The sequence below is a fragment of the Hippocampus comes genome, unplaced genomic scaffold (genome assembly GCF_001891065.2).
Source record: "Hippocampus comes isolate QL1 unplaced genomic scaffold, H_comes_QL1_v1.1 scaffold295, whole genome shotgun sequence".
Lineage (NCBI taxonomy): Eukaryota > Metazoa > Chordata > Actinopteri > Syngnathiformes > Syngnathidae > Hippocampus > Hippocampus comes.
This window is the reverse complement of record NW_017804848.1, coordinates 327,309-353,767: the sequence shown is the minus strand read 5'-3', so window position 1 is coordinate 353,767 and position 26,459 is coordinate 327,309. Positions and strand designations below refer to the sequence as shown.

Genomic DNA, 26,459 nt, shown 5'->3' with positions numbered 1-26,459 from the left:
CCGCCTGTCGCCCGCAACCGCCGGCAGGTGCTGGGCCGGGCGCTCTTCCTGGTGCGCGTGCCCGCCATGAGCCTGGAGGAGTTCGCCGACGGGGCGGCGCAGTCCGACCTCCTGACGCTGGAGGAGACGCGCAACATGTTCTTGTGGTACACGGCCGCCAACAAGCCCCGGCTGGACTTCCCTACCGGCGCCCGGGCGGGTCTGGCGCCGCAGCGCTGCCACCGCTTCCAGTCCTCGGCCTACCGGAGCAACCAGTGGCGCTACCGGGGGCGCTGCGACAGCATCCAGTTCGCCGCCGACCGGCGGATCTTCGTGGCCGGGCTGGGCCTGTACGGGTCCAGCGGCGGCAAGGCCGAGTACGGCGTTCGCATCGAACTCAAGCGGCAGGGCGCCGCGCTGGCCCAGCGCCTCACCAGCTTCGTCTCGGACGGCTCCAGCGGAACCTTCCCCGTCTGGTTCGAGCACCCGGTGCAGATCGAGCCCGACGCCTTCTACACGGTCAGCGTGGTGCTGGACGGCAACGAGCTCAGCTACTTTGGCCAGGAGGGCATGACGGAGGTGCAGTGCGGCAGGGTCACCTTCCAGTTCCAGTGCTCCTCGGACAGCACCAACGGCACCGGCGTGCAGGGGGGGCAGATCCCCGAGCTGGTCTTCTACGCCTGAACGGCGGACGGACGCCGACCGGGGCTTCCCGTCCCCTGCCGTGGCGCCCGGACTCTCCCGGCCGGGACTTTATTTAATTTCAGATTTCAGCTCACTTCTTATTTAAACCCCGGCGGCCGTCGGCGACGCATCCGGGCGACTTTCTGTTTTTCTGCAAACACGGCCGGTGGAATTCAGGCAGCCGGCTCTCACTGCTCGGGTTGCCGAAACCGGCCAGAGTCGCGGTCCCGCGCCAACGGCGAAAGGAGGCCCAGTCCGGAGGCGGCTGCGCTCTTGGCTGCCAGGAAGGGTCCAGTTGCCTGCGTTCCACTTTTGGCAGATGTCAGGATTGGTCCTTCGACCAAAACCTCCACCTTTCCTCACCCATTTCAAATTCCTCGTTTTGCAAACCGGACGGAAAAACATCACCCTCAAGGCACCAAAGCGTTTTCACGAAAAGAGCCAAAAGCCGCTACGCTCGCTTGGAAGCGGTTTGAGGCGAAGCCATTCCGTCAATTGGGGCCCAATTGCACTTTTGGGGCCTCGAGGGTTAACTCGTCCTCCCGGTGGCGCGGATGTCAAACTTTTCCCTTCCGAGCATGACCGACGCGGCCCAAAAGCCCCACGGGTGCGTCGGCTTCTCGCCATTTTGCACTTGCGCGCCCTCACGAAAGTTTGGCTTTTTCTTCTCGCTGAACGGTTTCTTGTTCAAGCAGCTCGAGGCTGTCTGAAGAAGCTTTTCTGTACCAGGACGATGACATAAAAGTTCTCACAGGTGGCTCGGCTTATGCTTTCTGCGTTGCGTGTGTGTGTGTGTTCTCCACCTATTCCGATGCGGACCATCATTTGCCAATGCGTCAAACTGCCATCCGGATTACAGCGCCCACTACTGGCGTGGAGGACAATAAATTTTTGTCACGGATCGGCATGTCCCATGAGTGTTCTCGCCCGTTCCTAATTAAGACGCTCGCTCGCGTTTCTCATGAAGAAAACGGCCAAATGAAATTTGGAAACAAACGCAATTCTCTGCACGCGGATGGATATGGAGAGGGTGTGAAAATGAGGGTCGGTACCTATTGCGGGTGGCTTGATGCAAAGATCTCTGGAGAGCGCCAGGAAGGTTTTCCCCAAAGTGTACACGTTCACCTGGAGGGACGACGACAATGAGGACATCATCACATGACTTCCCGCATCCAAACAAAGCCTTTAACACTTGATCTGCGGCACACCGAGGGCAAAAAAAAAAAAACCCAAAAGATCGCTTTGGTCACTTGGTAGACGCAAGAATGTAAACAGGAAGGCGGGCGAGCACAAAATGCGGCGGTTGGAACAAACGATCTTCCTTTCGTGACCAGAAAAGGAGCACATGCTAACATGCTAAGCAATATCCGCTGTTGCGTCACCGTGATGCCGTCAAACCGGGTGACTTTATTCCAACGATTGGCCTTACGACAGAGTTTGATGGCGCTACGAAGTGATGGCAAATCAAACGGAGGCGAAGATCGCCGATGCCGCGACAGATCGCGGTCAAAGAAAATTGAACACAAGATAGCTTGTGTGCGTCACTCAAACAAGTCGTGGCGGAGTATCTCGACTTTGAAAATGAGGGCACTAACGTGTTCCCCGTTCTGCTTGAGATCCCCATATCGTCACTCTTATTCCTGCGTTCCACAAACGTGAACGTGTCAAATAAAACGCTGCGATGACGCCAAAAAGGATCGGCCAAATCAAACGCTGCAACTTGAAACTGTTCAAGATCGCAAACGCCAAACACGTCCCGCCGAGTTGGGTCAGGGCGTTTCCACACCGTGACGACGAGGCGCTCTAAAGCAAAGATGCCAGCACACAGACGGGGGGGGGTTCAAGTTGGGACACATCATGTGCTGGGAAAGCCGTTTCTCAATTCACTTGAGGAATGGCCAATTTTCCGTCACACCTTTTCCTCCATTTTGATTCATTCTTCGTCATTTCAGCGCAGCGTCGCCTCCGAGTGTTCACGTGCAGATAATCTCAGTTTTTTTTTTTTTTTTTTTTTTAAATGAGATTTCGACTCCCTTGGCCAGCGCCCACCACGACGACGTGCGGACTGAAGGCAGCAAGGGTCCCCAACGTGCCCCGGATTTCTCGAAACCCCCGACCCCCACTTCAGGATTCCGCACGCCCGCGCTATTTTGGGAAGAGAATTCCAGTCAGAAATTTACATGTGAGCCAGCGACACGCCTTTACTCCACATTTCTTTCTCGTATTACAGAACCACAGTGGGACGCAAGACTCGAGTTCACGCGCTCGCCGAGGGAGTCGCACAACAAATCACAAATTGGCAAAGAAAAACACAGGAAGTAACGCGGTCGCGACGTCGTAGCGGGTGGCGCACGGGACGTGGGGAGGGGGGTGCCACGGGGGGTGTTCGAGTTTCAACTTGATTAAGAAAGCAGTAAGCTGCGAAGAATGCGGGTTCGGCGCTCGATTCCCGCCGTGACGTTATCGCGCCATTGATCGAGTCATGGTCTGGGATGACACACGCGCGCGTGCCGCAAGTGGGCGGGAGGGGCTTCAGCGGGACAGCCGCTGGGGTCAAAAGACCACGCTTCCACTCCCAGCGGCAGCCGGGCCTCCCGAAAAAAATCCACACAGGCCGATTCATGTTTCGCCACGTGGTAGACATCAAGGCGTGACCAGAGCGCTTGTCATACCTGAACGATGTCGCTGAGGTCCAACAACATGTCTGCACCGCAACCGTTAAGTCGGCAACTGAGAATATGCAAAGCATACAAACACACACAAAAAAAAAAATCACATTTTCATCCATAGTTATAAAAGGGGGTAAGACTTCGAGAGCAAATATTTTCTTGTTTTTGACTTCGAGGCATCTGAAGTCAACCAGAATTCCTTCCGGAAAATACCAAGCCGTCATATCTCAAGTGGTTGTATCGGACAACACCTCAAACTGCTCATCACGCATTTCACTTGGAGGACATCACGGGTTTGGATTTTAGAATCTTTGAGACCGTTAGCCCACGACAACGCCTCAAATGTTTAGCAAGTGAACACCTTGGAGAACACTTCTGATCTCAAACTATCAGGAGGACTGTCACGCATTTCACTTTGGAGTCGGTTGATCCTCCATGAAGCATCTCCAGTTGGTCCAAAATGCTGCCGCTCGCCTCTTGACCGGTACTGGTAAGAGGGAGCGCATCACGCCTACTCTGGCATTACCTTCATTGGCTCGTTTTAGAGTTCTGTTTTTCAGATCCCATTATTTGTTTTCAAATCTCGAAATGGCCTGGCACCACCTTGCGTCTCTGAGCTTCGGACCGGACGCCGTTCGGGATAGAGACTGTTTTTGTGCCGGCGCCGGCAAAAGGATACGCGGCGTGCCCTCGGTGCGACACACCAGGTAGATGCAGGCGGCCATGAGGTGAGCCGCCTTGCGGCCGCACGTCAAGTGCTTGGCCAGCGCCATCTTGTAGAAGTTGAAGGCCGTGTCCAGGCAATGTTGGTTCAACTGAAGCTGGTGGCCCAGGACGCCGATGTGCTGCTTGGCTACGAACACAAACCCATTGGCGCTTGAATTAGGAGTCTACGTCGTTGCGAGAACGAGCTCGTAATTCGACTCGCCAAAATGTGAGGAACAAGCGAGCTTCAACAATTATAGCGCCGTAATAGTAAGCGCAAAATTACACGCCGAATAGACTCAAGGCGTGGGAGAACCCGATTGCGCTTGTTGATGTCATTCAATAGGCCACGCCCTTTTAAGGCTCACATCAACACATGGATAAGAACTAACCTGATGACTTCATCTTCGACGTTATTAGACATTTATTCAGGTCTGACCAATTCATATTCACTGTTGTGTTTAATTGTGTTGTTGCTGTGTTTTGCACTTCGGGGCCACAGACGAGCGACATTTCTCTGGCAACAAATACAAATCCGTAAATTGCCCAAGCGATGGCTCACGTCACTTCAAATGTGCAGAAGTTGGGCCACTGAGAAGTCAAGGTCCTACTGTCCTCCTACTTTGATCGATACCCAATATTCCGCCCGAGTGGAAAAAGGCCTAATGAGAAAACGTGTTGACTTGTACCTCTGTGCAGCGTCTGCGCTCGTGATTCGCTTCCCGCGTGGGCCAGATGACCGTCTCCAAACGACGGAAGCTTGGCACCGCCTGCAGACGCAAAACGCCTTCAAACATTTCATCCCCATACACACACACCACACACACACACACACACACACACACACACACACACACACACACACACACACACACACGCACAAGCACACACACACACACACACACACACACACACACACACAAATACATGCACCCAGCTGGATGACAAAAGGTCACGTTTCAAGCGCACAGATGTGACGTCACGACCGAAGAGCTCAACAACCCACAGGTGAGGTCCCGCATGAGTCTGAGACAATAGCACCCTCTTGTGGGCATTCGGTGAACTACAACAACATACAAGCTGGAAGTCACGCGGCCGCGGGTCAAAGTTCAAGAGGCCACACACGCTTGACAAGTGACAGATCGCTGAGCAAGTGGCAACGTAAGATGGCCGCCGGGCTGTTTACGGCGGCTTCATGTCTTCAATCGAGAGCATGTCAAGTGCTTTTGTTCAATCAGTCGCCACTGTTTGACCGTCAAAAACATTTTGGTCCAGTCAGTAAGGTCTCAAGTGTTGATCGAGCAATTCTTTTGTGTTTTTGTGCCCTCAACAACTTCTGCTCATTTTCTAGAACATTGTTTTTTTGTTTTTTTTTTTGGGCAGGGGTAGTCTGACCTTCCGAGGAGACAAACTGCCCGACGGCGAGCGAGCCTCCTCCTCCCGACTCGACAAACTCCACCTCGGAGACGATGATGTTGTCCTCCAGCACCGACCCGCAGACCATGCAGACGGCATCTCCGCGCGCATGGTCCACGTCCACGTCGGAACTGCCGCAGTTCTTGCACGTCCGGCTCATCTCGGCCGCTCTCGCCCCCCTTCACACTGAACATAAGAAGGATAGGCGTGTTTTTTCATAAATGATGTTTGTTAAAATGAATGTCAACATCACTCATGTTGCAAAGTGATGGGTATTTTCGGGGAAAAGGCACCACACAAGTTGCAAGAAAAGCAGACACGTAGCCTTTACATGAGCGGCAGGTGAGTGCGCAACTCAACCAGTCTTTGGCCTCTGGTGATACTTGTGGAGTAGCCACAACAAATGCGGTGAACAGAACAAATATGAGAAGTCACGAGAACTAAGCCTCCCCGCCACCCCCTTTCACATTGTATCGTGGTAAACATTGCTTTTCAACTTCCATGACAGTTAAGAATGCTTAAATATTAAAACTTGTCATTTACGTTCAGAAAATACACATGAAGTGACATGAAATTAAAGTTTGTTCCCCCCTTCCCCATTTTATTGTTTACGGTTACTTACTTTTTGCTGTGCGATGGGTCTAAAAGGTGACTTTTTGGGTGAGGTTGAACAGATTAATTTCTTTCGTCCCATCATGTGGCACGCTGACAATTATTTTGCGAATTCAATCAAAATCATGCCAAATATAACTTCGATACCCACAGAAATAGACACAAACGTCCAAGAATTCAGTGATTCTCAAAGTGTGGGGCGCGACAATATCACTAACTAAGCGTAGTTTGTTTACATTAAACTTATTTATTGCTATACATTTGCATTTAATCATTTACCTGCATTTTAATACAGTGTCAGTGTTTAAGCGAACGATAACAGTGGTTTACAATGATACAAAATGCACTTGATGAACACTACTACGCTTCACTGTATGTTAATTTTGGTCACTATGGTGACATATGCTAGAGGGACATATAGTGATATTTATTAGGGACTACTTTGTATCGAAACTTTGAGAACTACTGTGCCTCGATAAATAAGACCAGGTTAATTTTGCTATCGTTCATTCAACCACGCTCTGAAACTTGTGTTTCCTCGCTGCGTGTTGACGTCACATGAGCACGAACGTTACGTCGGCTTCCCCATGACGGCGCATTCAAAGACATTTCGTTGCGACTTTCGAATGAATTAAAAGTGGCATTCAAACAGAGTTTAAAGCGGAGTTTGGCGCACAAACCTGGAAGACCGTGGAGAAATGTGACAGCTGTGGACGGCACCTCGTTTAGCCGGCTAGCTACGTGGCACCGCCGTCGTCCGCTACTCCTTCTCCGGCCACGCGTCACTTCGGCGACACGCCAAAAAAAAAAAAGAGAAAAAAAGACCCCCGAACACACTCTTTTATCTGGTATCGGAACGTGGCGTGCAGGACGCAAGCTGAAGGCCACGCGTCACTTCGGCGACACGCCAAAAAAAAAGAGGAAAAAAAGACCCCCCGGAACACACTCTTTATCTGGTATCGGAACGTGACGTGCAGGACTCAAGTTGATGCCGGTGCCTGGGGCACACTGCACACGTGCCCGCGCGTGCACGTTACGTACCTGAAATCCGGCGTGGAGTGACGTGCGCGTGACCGCCGCCACCCCAACGCTAAAAAAAACACGTTGCGTTTGTCTTCTTCTCCCCAAGTGTGTACTGTATTTAATAAAAGTACTAATGAACAGGAACTTGGTTAAATTGTCAGGAAAAAAAAGAAGCCACACTTTTTCCAATACATACGCGTACACACAAGCACAAGTGCGCGCGTGCGCGCTGGGGCGATACCAGCTATGTTTAGAGGGGAGGGGTGCTCGAGTCAATTCAAATAAGCTTTAAATGGTCTGCGCCAAACAAAAACATTTTAAAGAGTTTGGAACATTTAGTTGAGAGATTCTGGTGTGTCAAAGTGCCCGCGTGAGCTACGCTTGAACTGCACCGGAACCTCACATTTGTCTCACAAGCACCTTTTCAATTACACAGCATTACGTCAGAAATGGTGGCCTTCCCCAAAGCTCACGTTCTTTTTCGAAATGTATCCGTATTTTATTTTTGGTTGACACAAACCAAAGAAAAGCGATCCATAAAATGGCGTCATAAATATGTACACATTTGCCTCATGACAAGCACAGCTCCAGCCATCCATTTTCCAAACGGCATTTTTGCATAATTACATCCAAATGTTGGAAATTGTTCGACCTCGACGAACACATCATTAGGTAAGAAAACCTTTATTGTTTCACAATGGAGAAATTTGCAAAATTTAATTACAAAATGTAAAATGTATGAAAATTCAAGATTTGACTCTGACAATTTTTTAAAATCCCTCAATATTCACACACAGAAAGCAGATATATTTTTTAAGTTTCCAGCTAAGTTTTTTTCCATATGAATGTGCCCAATCTATAAATTGCCCAGTGTTTTGATTTTCATTTCAATCAACCCAAACAGACATTTTGTCAAACAAAATTTCCTGGGAGAACGATCCAAGAAGAATATTCTAAACTTTTTGCTTCCATCATGAACACCGGCTCATGACTTGCAATTTGAAAAAAATAGCCAGAAAATGTTTAATTCAGAAAATTGGTTTAGGTTGACTCACCCTCCCCCCAAAAACAACGTATGCATTCAAGAGTGCACGTGTAATTGCACAGTTCAAGAGTCCATAGAAGGAAATACTGCTTTTTATTCCCAATTGCTGTGAAGAAATGAGGAGCTGGCTTTCAAAACGAGCAAATGCCAATCGCCCTTCACGTGCACACATTCACACCGACTTGTTTAGTGAAGCTGTTCAACTTACAGGCAATGAGCATAGAAAAATACTTTTAGCAGCGGCGTTACAAACCGAACAGTACATTTTGTCACTCAAGTTACGAGGTTGTCCATAATCTGCTCAAATTTAATTACAAAATGTAAAATGTATGAAAATTCCAAGATTTTACTATGACACTTTTTTAAAATCCCGAAATATTCACACACAGAAAGCAGATATATTTTTTAAGTTTCCAGATAAGTGTTTTTCCATATGAATGTGCCCAATCTATAAATTGCCCAGTGTTTTGATTTTCATTTCAATCAACCCAAACAGACATTTTGTCAAACAAAATTTCCTGGGAGAACGATCCAAGAAGAATATTCTAAACTTTTTGCTTCCATCATGAACACCGGCTCATGACTTGCAATTTGAAAAAAATAGCCAGAAAATGTTTAATTCAGAAAATTGGTTTAGGTTGACTCACCCTCCCCCCAAAAACAACGTATGCATTCAAGAGTGCACGTGTAATTGCACAGTTCAAGAGTCCATAGAAGGAAATACTGCTTTTTATTCCCAATTGCTGTGAAGAAATGAGGAGTTGGCTTTCAAAATGAGTAAATGCCAGTCGCCCTTCACGTGCACACATTCACACCGACTTGTTTAGTGAAGCTGTTCAACTTTCAGGCAATGAGCATAGAAAAATACTTTTAGCAGCGGCGTTACAAACCGAACAGTACATTTTGTCACTCAAGTTACGAGGTTGTCCATAATCTGCTCGGATTTGTGCTCTTCAGAGACATCCTTCATTTAAAAAAAAAAAACACGGGATCCAAAGGGAACGGTGAAGTCTTAAGTGCAGATAAGAGTTTTTCCATATGAATGTGCCCAATCTATAAATTGCCCAGTGTTTTTTCATTTCAGTCAAACAAAATGTCTTGGGAGCACGATCCCAGAAGAATATTCTAAACTTTTTGCTTCCATCATGAACACCGGCTCATGACTTGCAATTTGAAAAAAATAGCCAGAAAATCTTTAATTCAGAAAATTGGTTTAGGTTGACTCACCCTCCCCCCAAAAACAACGTATGCATTCAAGAGTGCACGTGTAATTGCACAGTTCAAGAGTCCATAGAAGGAAATACTGCTTTTTATTCCCAATTGCTGTGAAGAAATGAGGAGCTGGCTTTCAAAACGAGCAAATGCCAATCGCCCTTCACGTGCACACATTCACACCGACTTGTTTAGTGAAGCTGTTCAACTTACAGGCAATGAGCATAGAAAAATACTTTTAGCAGCGGCGTTACAAACCGAACAGTACATTTTGTCACTCAAGTTACGAGGTTGTCCATAATCTGCTCGGATTTGTGCTCTTCAGAGACATCCTTCATTTAAAAAAAAAAAACACGGGATCCAAAGGGAACGGTGAAGTCTTAAGTGCGTGTTTTGTCATCTTCTCTGAAGACACTCGGCCAGGATGTCATCAAAAGGGAACCGCTGGATCGCCTCTCGGGATGCAACTGCAGGAGCAGGAGCCCAAGGGGCAAACCTTGAACGTTCCCAAGCCCTAAAGTGCAAAACTCTGAACAAGGGGAGGGCAAAAAAAAAACAAACGTTTGTCCTCAGGAGCAACTTTGGACTTGGAAAAGGGTTACGTGGCCCTGCGGGTCATTCAGAGACCTGACAAAAACAATGACAACGTAAAACACATAAAATCTTGTACAATAAAACCACTTTTCTTAGCTTCATTAAAAGAAAACTGAACCAATTATTTGATACATTGAACAATATTCACTTTACAATGGATATTTGCCAAGCGCCAACAGCCCAAATTTTAGCAGCGGCGTTACAAACCGAACAGTACATTTTGTCACTCAAATTACGAGTTGTCCATCATCTGCTTGGATTTGTGCTCTTCAGAGACATCCTTCATTTAAAAAAAAAAAAAAACATGGGATCCAAAGGGAACGGTGAAGTCTTAAGTGTGTGTTTTGTCATCTTCTCTGAAGACACTCGGCCAGGATGTCATCAAAAGGGAACCGCTGGATCGCCTCTCGGGACGCAACTGCAGGAGCAGGACCCCAAGGGGCAAACCTTGAACCTTCCCAAGCCCCAAAGTGCAACACCCTGAACAAGGGGAGGGCGAAAAAAAAAAAACGTTTGTCCTCAGGAGCCACTTTGGACTTGGAAAAGGGTTACGTGGCCCTGCGGGTCATTCAGAGACCTGACAAAAACAATGACAACGTAAAACACATAAAATCTTGTACAATAAAACCACTTTTCTTAGCTTCATTAAAAGAAAACTGAACCAATTATTTGATACATTGAAGAATATTGACTTTACAATGGATATTCGCCAAGCGCCAACAGCCCAAGTCTATGAAGAACTGACATGAAAAAATGTTTCTTTGGGGGTGGGGGGAGCACCACCTCGAAGCCCTGCCCGTAAGAGTCCCGACGCCATTCCGAGCATCCTGGACTCGAACCCGACCGAATCCCTCAAACTTATAACATTCAAACACATCATCGACTTCATCCATCGCTCCCTTCCACTTCATTTTCTGTTCCCCAGCTGCAAAGTCAAGGGGCACGTTTAAGACCCCTGAGGTCCAAAGCACAAAGGTGAGGAAGACCAACACCTTGGTGACGTACAAAGATGCACATCCAAGAGTACACTTGCCACAATCCCATTCACAGCTATCGGGCAATGCCCGTTAAAAACAGGCTTTCAGTCCAGGAAGTGACGTCTTCGCCCGCCCGCTGAGCTTTGGATGGCAAACGCCAAGATGGCCAAAAGCGGAAGTAGAAAAGATGGTAAATACGATGAGTACCAAATTGTGGCTGGAGATGCTGGTCACTTTCGAGAAAGGAGGAAGAAGGTTAGAGCTAGCTAGCGGGCGGGCGGGTGCCCCGATTGGATGTGGTTGGCGGACCTTGTGCATGGCCAGCAGCCACAACTCGGCCACCTTCTTCTCTTCTTCGCTGGAGGTGGCGTCCAGTCGCAGCAGCTCAACTTCCTGAGAGCCAGACGGCTTGTACTTGACGAGCATACCCACGACATGCGGGGATGTGCCTGCGCGCGAGCGCGCGCACACCAGCAGAAATGCATCATGAGGCTTTTGCATGGACGGTAATCCATTGTGAGACAAATAAAAGGTTTTCTTCTTGTTCAGGAAGTGACAAAGTGCCGATTGATGACGCCGCTGCATGATGTCCAAGTGAGTGGACACCAAATAAAATTGTCGAAGTGAGCGGTCGCCTGGCGGATGTGTGAAAGGAGATCCCGTCGCTCACCTGTGGGATTGGTCGCGTCTGTCAGGACCTGTATGCTGATGATGCGAGACAACTCCACCTCAAAGTTGTTTTCGCCGTCCAGGAACAAGTACCTGACAAGCGGAGCAAGTTAGCAGCCAAATAGTTTTAACCCTTTGCCACAAACATTACTGAGCGCGCATTTGTAGGTCTCACAGCACCCCCCGGTGGCCACAGTGTGCACATCACCAGGGACCGCACACACTTGGAAGCTCTCGACTTTCTATTTCAGGATGCAAAGACTTTTTTTCCCTTCTTATCAAGTGCATGAGCGTACCGCTATATTTTTAAGATGTGCTAATACAGTTGAGTGAATTTCAAAATGGAACCGGCGAAACGTGTAAATTGGAAAACTCGTCGATAGTCTCTGTAAATGAATGAGCTGGATGAAAATCTTGAAATTGGAACGGCTTTAAAAATGTCAACATGTCAAATGTCGGCATTCATTTGTGAATGTTTAAAAAAAAAAAAAAAAGAGAGAGACAAATTATGCAAGAAATAAAGTGGGGAATTTTTGGATTGTGAAAAACTAAATGAAAATAATGCCCTCCCAAATATTTGTCATTCCAAATTTGAGCTGCCGAACAGTTTCAAGGAACAGGAAAGACAAAGTTTTTTTTTTTTGCTGACTGTCCTACAACTGCAGGAAAAATGTGAGGAATATGGAAAAACCAATGGGCTACAATTTTTCCACTGTTTGGTCGTTTGAATGGTTTAACAATCATTTGAAAAAATGCATTATAACAAAAAAAAAAACAAAAACAATTTTGCTGCAGAATAACTTGTGAATATTTCTTTGTTGGGGTCATGAATAAAAATGGTTGGTTACCTGTGGTTGTTGGAGAGGCGGGAGGTCATGGTTGCACACTTGTCGGACGTTCCCAGAGTGACCAGGAAGGGACTTCCTGTACATTTGCGTGCATGCACGCACACACATACACACACACAAGAAATTAGACTTTTTTTTTTTTAATCAGCATTTAATATTATTTGTCATTGGCTCCCAATTCAAAAGATAAATTGTGCATCCCTACGGGATGGGCGGAGCTATTTACGCACGCACTCACCTGCCACGAGCACTTTGATCTGCTTGTCGTAGAAGTCGCTCTCCTTTTGCGAGAGCAGGCCACATTGGGAGCACTGCCTGACCGGGTCCACGAAGCTCATGCGGGGCAGCGCCACCTTCTTGCCGCAGCACTTGTCGCAGAAGCAGCGACCGCAACGCCGGCAGTGGTGCTGCACGCCGAAAAGAAGAAATTAGCCGACGTGGCTGAACAATCCATCAATCGATCATACAGACCTTGCGCTTGATGAAGTCAAACTTGGTTTCGCACTGCATACATTTTTGACACTGAGGAAGGAGAACAGGAAACGGCTACATAACATGCTGACCAAGGTGTAAAGTAGTTTCATCCCCATTCGCACTCCTCACAAGACTTCAATTTCTTTCCTCAACAATTCGGTTGTTATAATTTTGATATAATTTTGAAACACTTTTACCTTGGTTTATGCACTCTGTTGGTTTCACAAACGGTTGGTTTACAAAATACATTTCTGAATATAAGACACAACTGTTTATGGAAAAAAAATGATTTACAAATAAATTTGGATCATGAAATTTTCAAAGAAAAACGACTAGCGCTTGTGATCTATTTTTGGTTCACAAACATGTGTTAACCAACTCGTTTTCATAGCAAAATGACCACACAATTGTTTTCCTTTATAAAATACATCATGAATAGGAGTTACGCGACATTTTGGCGAAAAATCGACGCTTCGTTCCAATTTTGACCTACAAAGGACAGTCTGCAATTGCATACGCACAAGCTCAATGCGGGAAGTGACGGGGAAGGACAGTAAACGTTTGTAAGTTGCATTGACATAATTGCTTAAGAGGAAAAAAAAAACATTCAGTTAATGATTCCCTGGACTGTCACTTGATAGCGTGTTTGTCTTTGAAGTGTGGAACAAACATTGCGGCAGCTTTGCCAAGACAAACAAAGCTTTATTTGGTCACGTCAAATAAGCTCGTCTCTGTCAATGGAACCACACACGATGTTAAGACGGCCCCTTGCACAAAAATAAATACATAAAGTTTTATTTCGACAACAAAAAAAAGCTTTTATATTAGTTTGCTAGCTTAGCCGAATGGCGAACAAGTCCCGTCAAATTCACAGCATTTTGCAAGGTCCCACGCCGGATTCTTTTTACCCAATTCAAAATAAGAGTTCCTGTTTACCTGCCACAAAACTAATTCAGTGGCTGTGCTGATACAAGATTATACGCTATGATTAAATAATCAAAGTGACAAATGTGTTTCTGTCAGAACTAAACTTTTGAGGCTGTCTTCGAACGTAGCGCAAAGGTGTCCGTTTTATTTTGAAAGGCCTCAACAAAAGCGCGTGGTCCACAACAAGCGAACTTGTTTTACAGCAGCCCGCGGGTAGGAGAAAAACATTAAAGCCGTGAATTTAGGCTCACTTCTTTGTCGGGCACCCATCTGGGTTCGTCCAGGGAGAATGGACTGTTGAAGGCTCCGTTCTCAGCCACCATGCGTAGGCCGCTTGGGCTGCGGACCAGCTTCTTGCCGTCGGGCACCGAAGACATTTTTCGTCGATCTCCTCTTCGTCGTCTTCGGTGGAAAACTGGTAGTGATTACGGACACGCCCCCGGCCCCCGGAGCCAATGCGGACACGCGCATCAGGTCACGTGGCTTAAAGCGCTGCCAGTGAACTGTTTTGGTTTTTTCCGGGCCCGCCGCGCCCAGTCGACACGTTTGCAAACTTTTAAGGATTCGTTGAACATTCAAAGCAAGCTTGTTTGCTAGCTGTAGAGAAAACAAGTATGTACCGGTGATTTTTTTTTCTTCAATTACTTTTGGGAAGTGCATTTTTTAGACAACTATGATGTCATAAAAAAAGTTCAATTACACAGGAATAATATTCGCTTAAAAAGAGGGAGGGTGCAATTTCCTTTGCTTCGCTTGCTTTTCTAGCCCTCGTAGGCACACTCAAAAATGTTCTTTTTTTAACATCTGCAACGGTTGTAAAAACATGTAAAAGTGTACTAGGAGAATTGGTAATAGCGATAAAACATTTCTAGTAGATTTTTCGTGCTTTTAATGCTGCATTTTAAAATATTTGGACACATTTTTAAAAAGATTTTAAAAATGGTGAAGAAAGACATGATTAGTAATGGCTGCTAACAAAAAATACTTTTGAAATAGTTGGAAATTGCCCATTTTCCCAAGACTGACAAAAGACTGATGTTACCAGTCAAAAGGAAAAACACTCAAACACACAAAATAAAATACTCGACCTTCCGAGCAGCGCTGGTAAAAAAAAAAAACGGGAGTTGTGAAATTGCGCTGAGGGAATCAATGAAATCAGCCAAACGAAAACTGGACAACAAAGCACACCACGCTTTTATTCATCAACAACATGACTACATAATCATGTTACTCACATTTCGCACAAACTCGATGCCGCTCGCATTTTATAGTTTAGTGTGTGAGGGCTTTCAAACATGTCCATGTATGGAATTCCTGTGACTATACATTCATGACATCATCGCAGTGCGCCTGCTGCTGCTATTGGTTATTTGTCAGTGCATCGACCCCCCCACCGCCTCCGTCACAAAACAAAACAAAAAGACCGATCAACAGTCGCTCGAACTTCACAAATGGTGCGTCTTTCGAATATATCGTTGAGGGGAAACGATAGCAAATGGTGCCGATGGCAGCCATCAGCCACATTCGGACACATGAACACCAGACAAACAAGCAAAATCAAGCTTATTGCACAGCCCTGCAAAAGTAGCAAAATCATCAGGAACAATGAACGACAAAAAAAAAGGATTCCTGCAAAACAAGTGTTACGTTACGTGAGCCAGTCAAAGCGAAAGATTTGCACGCCAAAGACCAACAAGTTCAAGTTCAGTTGCTCGACTTTTTTTTTGTTGTTGCTCATAATCACACGGCAATTACATTTGTAAAATGAAAACTAAAAAGAAAATTGTAAAATGTTACTTTTAGGTAAAATTCCACATAAAAAAAGTTTGATGTAAGGAGTTGCCATGATTGATTACTTTTTTCCTTCCCCCATTTCTCTAAAATGATGACCTCATATTAATTAAAAAATTTTTTCAACTGTTTTTTTTTTTTTTTTGCTGAGAGTACACATTTTTTTTCTTCAAACATTCCAACTTGTTCTTCGTCCTAACATGATCTTTAAGGTTCTTGGAATATTTTTCACAAAATTGCAACTTTTTTTTTTTCTTGTAACCTCTAAACTTTATTGTAATGAGTCTCCATTTTTTTTGGTGTCATTTGGTAATATTCCGAAGTATTTTTTGTCATTTTTCAAAACTCCTTTTTACTCATGAGGATACATGTGCTTTTTTTGTTTGGTGTCATTTGGTAATATTCCGAAGTATTTTTTTGTCATTTTTCCAAACTCCTTTTTCCTCATGAGGATACATGTGCTTTTTTTTAAGTGAAATGTTCACTTCTAAAACTTTTTGCTGTAATTGCATTTTTTTTTTTTTGTGCCGCCTGTTGAACGACAAGACGTGTAACTTGCATTTTTTTGTTCCCGGTTATGTATTTCTTTGAAATCACCTTTCTCCTGGAAAGTAACAAGTCAGTGCGTGAGAGGACAACAAGGAGCATGTGTCCGTCATCTTCATGTGCCCGCTGGCCAACTATCGTCATTTGCAAAGAAAGTCCTACCAATTCGTTGTTTTTTTTTTAAATCGTGGCGCTAGTCTGGTACGTTATCGAGTGTGACGGTAAAGAGTCCGAGAGTGACATGGAAATAGACCTCAGGGGCTACAGCAGCCATGTTGCGCCCACCCGCAAGCTTGGACCCAAAGTGTAAAATGTCATATTTACTAGTAGTTAAGCAGCGCGTGACGACGTGCCGTGGTAGCGGGCGTCAACGCGCCAGGTCGGCGTGGCTGGCGCTCAGGTCACGACTTTTCCTCAAACGATGATTTGGTTCCTGAATGACACGAAAAACACAGCAATTACTCCAACGGATACGAACGTCCTTGACCTCATTCGCTGCCGTCGACGGCTACGGATGTCAAAGATCCGTTGCAACTGTGCCGGCAGTGAATGAGTGAAAGATGCTTCTCCCGTGGCGGGGAAGGCAAAGCAAGAGTTTGCCAAGTCCAAAATCAAAATCACGTCGACCGTCAGTCAAAAGCCGACAAACAACGATGGCAACGGAAATTGAGGAAGATTTGAATCGCCGAGAACTTGGGTGGGCAAACCGCACTCCAATTTTTAGTTTTATTTTTGGAACCCCCCCCAAAATTCTTTCGAAATGCAGAAAGATCTCCAATCTGTGTTTTGTGTGGAAAAACAGGGGTGCTCTCCCTCTAAAACAAAATGTAAAAACAATAGATATACAGAGAAAAAAAACAACAACAGCACGTGCCGAATTGCGAGTTCATCTGTCGTAGAGGAAACAAGTTTCAAAATGATAACAAGAGTTAGCCCACTCTCGTTCTCGGTCACTCATTTGATACCAAATGTCACAATCGTCGCTAGTTGCTAATATTAGCTTCATCAAAGCACACCTTTTAAACACTGTTGACAACTCGTAATTAAAAAAACCAAAACAAAAATAAAAACCATTTAGGATTTACAACAAAAACATGTCAGTGATGTCACAGAGAAATGTTTGACAAATAATAAACTCCATGTCGCTGTCCAGATGCTAACATTAGCCTGATCATAGCGCACTATTCCATGTGACAGCCTGTCAAAAGACACTTTTCACGTTGGGTTTGTGTTAAAAAAAAAAACAAACATCGAGCACATCTTACAATCAACCAACAAATATATATATCGATTTTTTTTTTCGAAGTTGTGGACAGAAATAATACTGGTATGTGAAACATGAGCTCATTCAAAAAAAAAAAATCACCTCTTATCCCGCGTTAGTTGAATGGCAACATGCTCAAGTCAAGCACGCAAAGGAACAAAACTGTCCTGAGTCAGGATCGCACCAAAGCAGTTCACACTACCAAGTGAAAGTTGTTGTCGTTTTACATTTCAAAAAGAAGGCGCATTTCCACCAGGAATGTACATGAACTCATAACTTTATGAACAAAATATTTGAACTGTACTTGAAAGTCATGATTTTGAAGGGGAAAAAAAGAGAACGATTCAGAGTTGAAATGAAGAAGAAGAAAAAAAAAACATAAAAAAAAAGTCCTATTTTCGAGAAAAAGTCCATTTTTCATGGCAAAAAGTTGCTTTTGTGCAAAAAAAAAAAAACGGAACTCTCCATGAAAACCAACAGAATGACACGGAGACGGTTTACAGCAACGACTTCTACGACAAATTTCTCAGTAAATGTCGTGCTTACTTGGTCATCATTCTCACTTGGCGCTGCCTCCCGGCTCACGTTCAGAACACCGAGTGAGCTGGCTCGTTTCAAGCTGCGCTCCCACCCGGCCGGGGTGACGTCATGCGGTTGTGTGTGTGTGTGTGTGGGGGGGGGGGGGGGGGGGGGTTAGGGGTGAGAACACTCGTCTCCATTAATCACACTCGGGTTAGTGTCGGGGCAGTGAAAGACGCGCACTACGTCAACAACTACATTCAGGTGCTGTGTCGCATCGAGAGGGATGATGATGATGATGATGATGTTGGTGGTGGTGATGATGATGAAAAAGGCAGTATCCCCCCCACCCCACCCCCCAAAAAAGGCATCATTTTACAAGAATCATTTTAGAATGGTTCCAGGAAAGGCTTTCAAATGACATGGAAAATAAAAAGCTGTCATTTTAAATGCTAAAGGCATGAAGTCGTGACAGAGAAAAAAAACGAAACTTGTTTGTATTTCACTTGAAAGCGACAAAAGTCGGAATAAATGAAAAAAATATATCATTTTGGGTTGGAAAAACATTTTTTTTGGTTTGTTTTCATGACACAAGCCCAATTTCTGTTGAAAACTAGTCATTGGAGTTCACAAGAGTCTTGGCTTGCTATGAAGCCACCTGCTTTCATGAGAAAGTCTGCACTTCGTCTAAATCATACTTCAAGTCAGAATTGTCACAAGTTGACATTTTCAAATGAAAAGTCGCCATTTTATGATGATACATGATCAAAGCCAGATATTAACAGGGGGGGGGGGGGTTGTTTCGCCGAAAAAAAGTCAGACTCATAATAACGGGAGCGACACCATTATCATCATCATCATCGTCATCGTGATGTCATCAACTTTCCACCAAGACAGGAAGCAGGAAGTGAAACCAGACCAGAGAGTACATGCGGGTCCACATTCAAGTGCCGTTTATTCTTAAATAAGAATTTTAAAAAAATCATTTTATATATATATACACATATGTGCGCGCGTGTGTGTGTATACATATGATGAAAAGAACAAAAGGAGCCATGCAGCAACCACAGCGTATTCCTTTCCAAAATAAAACAAGACATCAAATGAAAAGCCCGCAGCAAGCCACCAGATGCAATCCATATTAGTGGACAGAAAAAAAAAAAAACCCAAACCAAAAGAAAACCCGAAAAGCAGATCTTGTGCAGATTGGCACACGACAGCGGCCGTATACTCGTCCCCTTTTCTTTTCTAAGCGCCGTCATGAAAGCATGACTTCCTGTTCAACAACTCTTTAGCTTTGGGTTAGTGCGGTGGGCGCCCCCGGCAGGCAGGCCTGGAGGTCCAGCGAGTCAGTCCCTCCCGCTTTCAGAAGAGCAGATGAGCGACATTTTAGGGATAGTTACCCGGGGTTTTTGGGCTCGCCGCCGCCGCTACCGCCGCCTTTGAGCTTGCGCACCAACTTCTCGCTGCTGCGGCGGAGCGACGCTCGCAGTTTGCTGAAGGAGCCGCTGCGCTTCAGCGCGCCGGAGCCGTCCTGATGAGGGAGGAGGGAAGACCACGCCGCCCGTCAGACACAACGTTAGGAACACGTGCGGTATTCTTTGGAGATGTATCGGCGAGGTCAATTTGCAAACAAGTGGAAGATTGGGTAGAACAAATGTGATTGAGAGATGGATATCCCCCCTGAAATCTGAAAATAGCTCTAGAATGAGCAGGGGATTGGGTTTAAAAAAAAAAAAATAGGTAAGAGGGGGTTTCTCTGAAAAAGAGGATCGTTTTTGCAACAGACTGCTTGTGCTCCACAAGACGAGAGAGCTGAACGACGTTCTGACGCCCGAACGGCAAGGTCTCGTTTCTTTTTTTTGTTTTTTTTGTCACATCCTTTGTGATGTCATCAAATGTGGCCAAGTACAGGGTGAGTCATTTCAAACCAAGTGTCGGGCTTTCGTTCCGCCCAACGTCAGCGACATCCGAGTCATTCATACGACAATTTATTAGGCCGCTATCGGCGCTTTTAAAATTCTTTTTTTTTTTTTTTTTTTAACACAAGACAACGATAATGACGTTCTAACATCTCATTGTTCCAATTTTCCTCTGTTGCGATGTTCAAGAAATAGTAAAGGAGCAAGTACTGTCAGTGACTTTTCTCATCCGAGATGTTTTTCAATTAATTGGCCGATTAATCGGTTATCAGCAGTTCATTCTGCCAAACCTCGGAATGGGAATCAGCCTCCCCCAAAAATCCCTTTCGGTCAACCCCAAATCAAAGCCATGATTAAATATGTGTCATGGTGTCTCTTTTGGACTTTGAAGGGCTTGAAAGGCAATTAAAAAAAAAAACATAATTACAGTGATGAGAGAAGAAGAAGAGGAGGAAGAAGAAGCGTCACACACAGAGTTGATGTCAGCGATGAGTTCAAGTTTTATTGGAAGCGAAGAAAGATGCACACATACGCAGAGTGGGCGAGCACAAGCAGGAGAAGATTAATAAGAGCAGAGGAACAACAACAACAACGACGACGACGACGCACGAGGGCAGCTGTGGAATCGGAAGCGGTTCCCTAATCATTGGAAGGTGGACCGAGAGAGTTCCTCCAAAAATCCCAACAAAGTCAGGAATGTCACCTTGAATGTCTGCATGCAAACGTCAGGATGATGTCGCAATGTGGCGCCACGCGCAAAACGCTATTTACACGCATGATAGCTGATGGGGGTTTTTTTTTTGGAGGGGGGGGGGGCTATTTTTTTACAGCGCTCTGGACATGCGGGAAGTGACGATGAGAGAAGTGCAAAACTGGTTCTCGATACGTTCGACATGTCGCTGAAAGTGTGAATGATTTTGGAGCCTCATTTTATCGACTCAGTGATTTAATTTTTCCAATGACTCAAATTAGGCCCACCACTCCACTGTGGGCACAGTAGCTGAATTGTTGACTCTAAATTGTCCCTCTGTGTTATTGTGAGCGCTAACGGTCGCTCATCGATGTGTGCGACCCGTTGAGGCTGAACCACATGCTGCTTCCTCAAGTAAATGTGACCAGCGAGCGGTCTGTTTTGGGTGACCTTTGACACCGTTGGCTAGCGAGCCATATTCCCCATTTCTCGGTTTCAGAGAAAGCACCGTCAGCCCCTATTGAGGGCACGTGACTATGATGTCATCAGCGGGGGGAGAAAGGGGGGGTCGGTGCCTTATTCCCCGCATGGACTCGAGAGTGCATCTCGACACAAAAGAGGGCGTAAGGGGGTAAGAGGACGTCAAAGAACAACAACACGGTCACAGGTTTCATGGCGCGGCCTCTGCCGCTATAACACGAGAGAACGGCCCTGCCCCCGGCAGAAGACCACCACCACGACGACGAAGAAGAAGAAGAAGAAGTCATGAGACGGGCGGGAAAGAGAGCGAGGCGTCGCCGCAAAGCTCGAGGCGTCCATCGCAGAAGACGAGCGTTTGCAAGCGTTACAAGGCATCTGGAGGTGGTTAGGCCCGCTGCTCCAAGCGGCGGCGAGGAGAGGCGACAAGAGGAAGAGGAGGAGGAGGAAGAGGAAGAGGAGGACAGACAGGCAGATGCCAAGAAGAAAGGTTAGGTGGCGTCCAGCCTCGGGACATCAACTTTTTTTTCATGCTGCTCTTTGGTTTGTTGGATGACGCGGAAGGCTCGACGAGCGCCGCGACATGTTTCACGCTCCTGTTGTGCTGCCTTTGTCAATTGCGCCAAGTCGCTTTCTGTTCCTTCACTATACGCATGCCCCCGAAGAAAAGGGAACTTCTCTTGTTTTGGACATGAGAGGCCTAAATCTCACATTTGTCAAATGGTGACTTGAAGAATGGCAGAAGCAGCTTTGGCCAACAGTTTGTCTCATTCGTCCAAACTATATCGGCTTCTTGATTTCGTTTTCTGTTGACGCTCACATGGCTCAATTTGACCCGCAAGGGCCGCCCGCGTTCGACGCATACCAACGAATGGAAAAACTGCATTTGAGAAAGAAGAAGCAAACCAAAAGGAGGCCAGCAGCGGCGGGTACTCAATTATGTTTGGCATTTTTGCGCTTACTTTGACCAAACAGGAGCGTTGAACATGAAAAGATTTGGAGCAGCCAGCCAGCCAGCCAGTCCAACAAGGTCTGCGCTTTCTGGTTGCTAACGCGTCAAGCAAAGCCAGAGGCACGCATTGGCGCATGCGCGCACACACAAACGGATCAAACATGAAGTGGGAGTACAGTACAGAGCCCGTGTTGACATGGCGGAGACCAAGAGACTTTGAAAGCCACCCCCCGCCCCTCCGACCCCCGTTTGTTGACTAAAATGAGCGACACGGCCAAAGATGCTGATTGGTTGTCAGGAGGGGGGTGGGGGAAGGTTGCTGGGACAACTGTTGCTATGCAAAGTCAGACGCAGCTCTCCATGGCGTTAGTGGCGCGGAGGAGCAGGAGGAGGGATGACAGGAAAAGCAGGCGCTTTTTTTTTTTTAAATCAGGAGTTAGTGGCCATTTGAGACAGAGAAGACGCTCAAAAGTGAAAGAATGACATCATGTGCTGAAAGAGGCTACAAAAAGTCACTACGAGTTCCAGGAAGGGGAGTCTGTCGCGCACAGATGAGCTTGCTAAGAAGCACAAGGAGCATCTACGGGGTTCCATCAAGCAGTCCAGGTCGGTTCAGGCGGGCACGCTTTGATGCACCTCCACATCTGATGCCCGAAACGCCACCAAGGTGGAGCGCGCTGGCCCGAACGCCAACGTACTGCTTGACAGAACTACGGCGGTACCTTGACTTCCCGTTTCCTTCAATCCACGTTCCCAAATTGAAACGGCGTCAATTTGCCGTTTTGAAATCATTCCCTGCCGCCGCCAAAATGTTCTTCGACGGGCAGGTTTGGAGAATGGGCCCCCGGCCCTGTTGCGCTTGCCATGTTCCTTTTCACCAAAAAGTTTTGGGAAGAAACCGGTGTTTTTTGGTGGAAAACCACCCCAAAGGACCGAAAAGCACAATTTCTTTTTTTTTGGGTAGGTTCGGTGTTTATAATGTCAAAGAAGAAAACTGTGGGCCTTAAGAGGAATAAAAAAAAAAAAAAGCACCAATCCAAATTCTTTCAAGCTTCTGGCAATGAGTTGTGGCCTCTTTGCAAGTGTTTGACTCTTTGCCCCATTCACTAAGTGGCTGAAAGTACATCGACGACTGCCGCTGCGTTTTTTGTTCACGAGTTACGAATGTAACCCAAACTTTGCGTCGTTAACACCAAACAGAAATGGTCCGAACACGGCAAACTGGATAATCGGGGCAAGTCAAGGTACCGCGGTCCCCTAGCGCTCGATCGACAACATCCTCTGACAAACGTGAGCATCAAGTAGCAACGCTGAGTGTCGAGAGTAACGGCGAGGGCTGTGTACTGCACTTACCCCGTTCCACTCCACGCTCATACTCACTTCCTCGCCGCCGTCGGGCCCGCTCTCGTACTTGACCGTGTCGGAGTTCAAGCTCTCGCGGCTGCGCTGCTTCTCGCGGGCCTCGGGCTCGCCCAGCACGTCGGCCACGCGCTGCTTGTGCGCCGTGTCCAGACCCTCGGTGGCAAATACATTCCACGTGTTAGTCAAAGGGCGACAACGTCATCTGAAATTGGCATCGCGCGCGCGCGCGCTATTTTGGGCTTCGCGTGTCCTCGACGGCAAACTGTGAAGAAAACGTTTTGTCCCATGGAGGGAACGTTTGACCAGCACGGATTTCGAGAATCAAATCCTAACGGCGATTTGCCTACTTCAATAATTGTGCTGCGAATCGCGCGACATGACGCGAATTTGTGGCGTGGCGCACCTTCCGCCTGCAGGCGCAAAGCCTTCTGTGGACATAAGGAGGAAGCTGCCAATGCTGTTTAGCAATTTTGAGAGCAACTCGTGAGCAAAACTGACTGCAACAATTGTTCCCTTTTCAAGGATTTGGTCCAGATTTTAAAAGCAACAAAAAGTTTCCAGCCGGAGCCAATCAAAAGGGCTGGAGGTGGACGTAAAGAGACTGGCATCAATTCGGAGGAGCCGCGCGGCGACGAGACCGACTCTCGACAATCACCAAGGGAACCCGGCGCGTTTGATGGAGGACTTGCCCAGCTCTTCATTTCGGATACGGAAGATGAGAAATTGGATGGATTTGTGGATGAGGATTTTGATCAAAAACAAAAAATAAGTAACGCAAGTACATTGTGAAATACTGAGTACAACCCAACTAAGTTTTGCTCCCGCCGCCTTTTTTAAAACAGACGCTAGCACACAGGTGTCAAACTCAAGGCCCGGGGGCCAGATCTGGCCCGCCACATCATTTTATGTGGCCCGCAAAAGCAAATCAAACATGTCGACTTCCATGATGCTTGCTAAAATCTCGACCAAAATTTAAAATTCTCATATTTAATCAATGAGAGACATATTGTAAGCATTTTCTTGTGATCAAACCCCTCATTACAGAAACTTAAACAATAGTTGAATAAATCGTTATGGTAAGGTTTCAGTCATAACGGCCCTCCAAGGGAAACAGTCCCTAAAGTGTGGCCCGCGACAAAAATGAGTTTGACGCCCCTGCGCAAGTGTTTTTTTTTTTAAACTGGTGTACGTTTGACCAGGCCTGCGTCCATTCATACAGAGCATCTTGTGTATGTGGTAAATACAGAAATAGCAGCCGTAACTGAAACAGATTCTATTTCCATATGCTCGTGAAAATACGGGAAGCTGTAGAGAGGCCCAATTAACAGCATTTATCAGGTGCAAGTCATTTTCTTGTGGACAACGTCAGCGGTGTTTGGCACCTGCTTCCTGGAACGCATGGCGGCCTCTTCCAGCGTCTCGGCCGCCTCGAACTTGCCCTGCCGCTTGTAGAGCGCGCCCAGGTTCTTCAGGGTGGTGGTGACGGTGGGGCTGCGCACACAATACGTGACTTTTGCTCAAAGCGAACACCTCCGCGCTTCACTTCTCGACACGTGCGATGGTTGCTCTTGACTGCGCACCTGTCGACTTTGCAAGCTTTGTACCAGCCGCCGTACTCTCCGAAAGGCGTGCCGTCCTTTTGCTTGCCCTGAGAAAACAACAACACCCAAGCAAAGCGGTCAGCGCCGGCCGGACCTGGGTTGTCCGATTGAAATCCTTTGACTTTGAAAAGGAAGTGATTTCATTTTCTGAAAGAAAAAACATCTGAAAAAACGATTTCAATGCAGCGGTGCCTTTCATGATACGCATTTTTGGATTGAAAAAAAGAGAAATATGAGAAAAATGCCAACTCTCATCCCTGCACATAACTTGGTTGATGTCAAATTCCGAAGGAGCTAAAGATGGAACTGAACCGCCGACAAAATTGGACGTTAAGCGGCGGCGGCGGGATTACGGCGGCCCATGTGATAATAACGACGCTTTCGGCCTTCATGGCCGCGCCGACTAATCCGCTAACTCAAGACGCTCCCTTCTTACTGCAGCTTTTCTATACGACTTAGCTGCCAGAGTCGATGCGTGACAACACGGGTTACCATGGCGACCGCAGCAACTTCAACATCAAGGCGGCTTAACCGAATCGAGCCGGAAAGACGGCGTTGCGATCTGCGGGATGACGTGGAGGCAGTCAGATCGGATGCTGAGTTATCGCTGCAACGTCGCGGCTGTCACTGTGATCAGCTTGGATCTTTTGACAGGAATCTACTCCTCTTCGCGGAGGATAAAGAATACGTGCTGTCCGTTTTGCTGGCCGTCATAGTAATAAAAGCTGTATTCGAGGCAGTGCGGGCACCGATTGAGACGCGATGGCGCCGTCGTAACAGGCTGGTCTCAATAATGTGGTGGCGGGACTAATGAGGTGCCGCTTCCACCGGTGAAAATACAATCAAAGCTTGGAACAATGTCCTCACCTTGCTTTGTTCCTCCCGCTCCTCGGCGTGCATCCAAATGGGTTTGTTCTCACCTGCAGTGTAAACGGAAAACATCATTCGGGGACACAAATGTGTGCGTACGGTCAAGGCAGGTGCACACCCTACCGTCTACAGAGCCAAACTCCCTCTCGTGGGCCCGTGTGAGGATTTCTTTGTAGAGCGTCTCGGCCTCCTTGAATTTGCCCTGCTTGAGGTAACAGGAGGCCTGGCGGAGGGAAAGTTACCACAGCGTCACAGCGTGGACATGGCAGCCGCCCACCCCCAAACACACACAAAAAAAAGGGATGTGCTCCTCACCAGGTTGTTTTTGGTTTTGGCCACGTTGGGGTCATCAGGTCCCAGTTTGGTCTGGTAGATCTCCAGCGCCCGCATGTAGTAGTACTCCACCTCCTCGTACTTGCCTTGGTTCTGGCACAGCAGGGCCAGGTTGTTGAGCTGCTTGGCCACGTCCGGGTGGTCCTTGCCCAGCACCTGCGTCGCGACCGCAAAACGACACTTGTGAGCAAACATTGACACAGCAGAGGCAGAAGCGCCTGCCGGTTGGATCACCAGGAGTTAAGGCTCCCCGCGTGTGCACTCACTTTGCCCTTTCTGCCCTACTTTCGAAAATGC

At 46.8% G+C, this 26,459-nt stretch overlaps 4 protein-coding genes and 1 long non-coding RNA gene across 12 annotated transcripts in view; 1 reads left to right on the top strand and 4 right to left on the bottom strand.

Moving 5' to 3' along the window:
• The window catches only part of LOC109520981 (BTB/POZ domain-containing protein 6-B-like), an 8,012-nt gene extending 6,592 nt beyond the window's left edge, over positions 1-1,420 (top strand). The window contains 1 exon segment of the mRNA XM_019878569.1: positions 1-1,420. This exon segment is cut by the window's left edge and continues 6 nt beyond it. Within this exon segment, the coding sequence (XP_019734128.1) occupies positions 1-663 (663 nt within the window). The 3' untranslated portion in view covers positions 664-1,420.
• Positions 1-6,942, bottom strand: part of brf1a (BRF1 general transcription factor IIIB subunit a) — a 30,847-nt gene extending 23,905 nt beyond the window's left edge. The window contains exons 1-6 of the mRNA XM_019878568.1: positions 6,746-6,942; positions 5,433-5,639; positions 4,727-4,807; positions 4,012-4,185; positions 3,336-3,367; positions 1,716-1,788 (exon numbers count right to left, since the gene is read on the bottom strand). Of these exons, the coding sequence (XP_019734127.1) occupies positions 1,716-1,788; positions 3,336-3,367; positions 4,012-4,185; positions 4,727-4,807; positions 5,433-5,613 (541 nt within the window). The 5' untranslated portion in view covers positions 5,614-5,639; positions 6,746-6,942. The remainder of the gene's footprint in view (positions 1-1,715; positions 1,789-3,335; positions 3,368-4,011; positions 4,186-4,726; positions 4,808-5,432; positions 5,640-6,745) is intronic.
• Positions 6,943-11,192: 4,250 nt separating this feature from the next.
• On the bottom strand, positions 11,193-14,269 carry zfyve21 (zinc finger, FYVE domain containing 21; the record flags this gene model as incomplete). Its single annotated transcript, XM_019877284.1, has 6 exons — positions 14,086-14,269; positions 12,905-12,955; positions 12,672-12,840; positions 12,434-12,509; positions 11,587-11,678; positions 11,193-11,365 (listed from the first exon to the last, which is right to left on the bottom strand). Coding segments are annotated over exons 1-6 (687 nt in total), but the record flags the coding sequence as incomplete, so codon positions are not given.
• Positions 14,270-16,095: 1,826 nt separating this feature from the next.
• The window catches only part of klc1a (kinesin light chain 1a), a 19,809-nt gene continuing 9,445 nt past the window's right edge, over positions 16,096-26,459 (bottom strand). For 4 of the 8 annotated variants that reach the window (XM_019878249.1, XM_019878257.1, XM_019878264.1 and 1 more), the window contains 9 exons: positions 26,145-26,318; positions 25,953-26,052; positions 25,827-25,879; positions 24,939-25,006; positions 24,741-24,849; positions 23,350-23,511; positions 19,358-19,488; positions 17,982-18,054; positions 16,096-16,604 (listed from right to left, as the gene is read on the bottom strand). In XM_019878249.1, coding sequence (XP_019733808.1) covers positions 16,539-16,604; positions 17,982-18,054; positions 19,358-19,488; positions 23,350-23,511; positions 24,741-24,849; positions 24,939-25,006; positions 25,827-25,879; positions 25,953-26,052; positions 26,145-26,318 — 936 coding nt within the window. In that variant the 3' untranslated portion in view covers positions 16,096-16,538. Of the gene's footprint in view, positions 16,605-17,981; positions 18,055-19,357; positions 19,489-21,176; positions 21,442-23,349; positions 23,512-24,740; positions 24,850-24,938; positions 25,007-25,826; positions 25,880-25,952; positions 26,053-26,144; positions 26,319-26,459 lie in introns of those variants that run through there. The other 4 variants (XM_019878280.1, XM_019878290.1, XM_019878298.1 and 1 more) reach the window with 4 other exon arrangements.
• Positions 19,670-21,136, bottom strand: LOC109520845 (uncharacterized). The gene is made up of 2 exons (XR_002169243.1): positions 19,779-21,136; positions 19,670-19,742 (listed from the first exon to the last, which is right to left on the bottom strand). It is a non-coding gene; the product is annotated as an uncharacterized LOC109520845 (long non-coding RNA).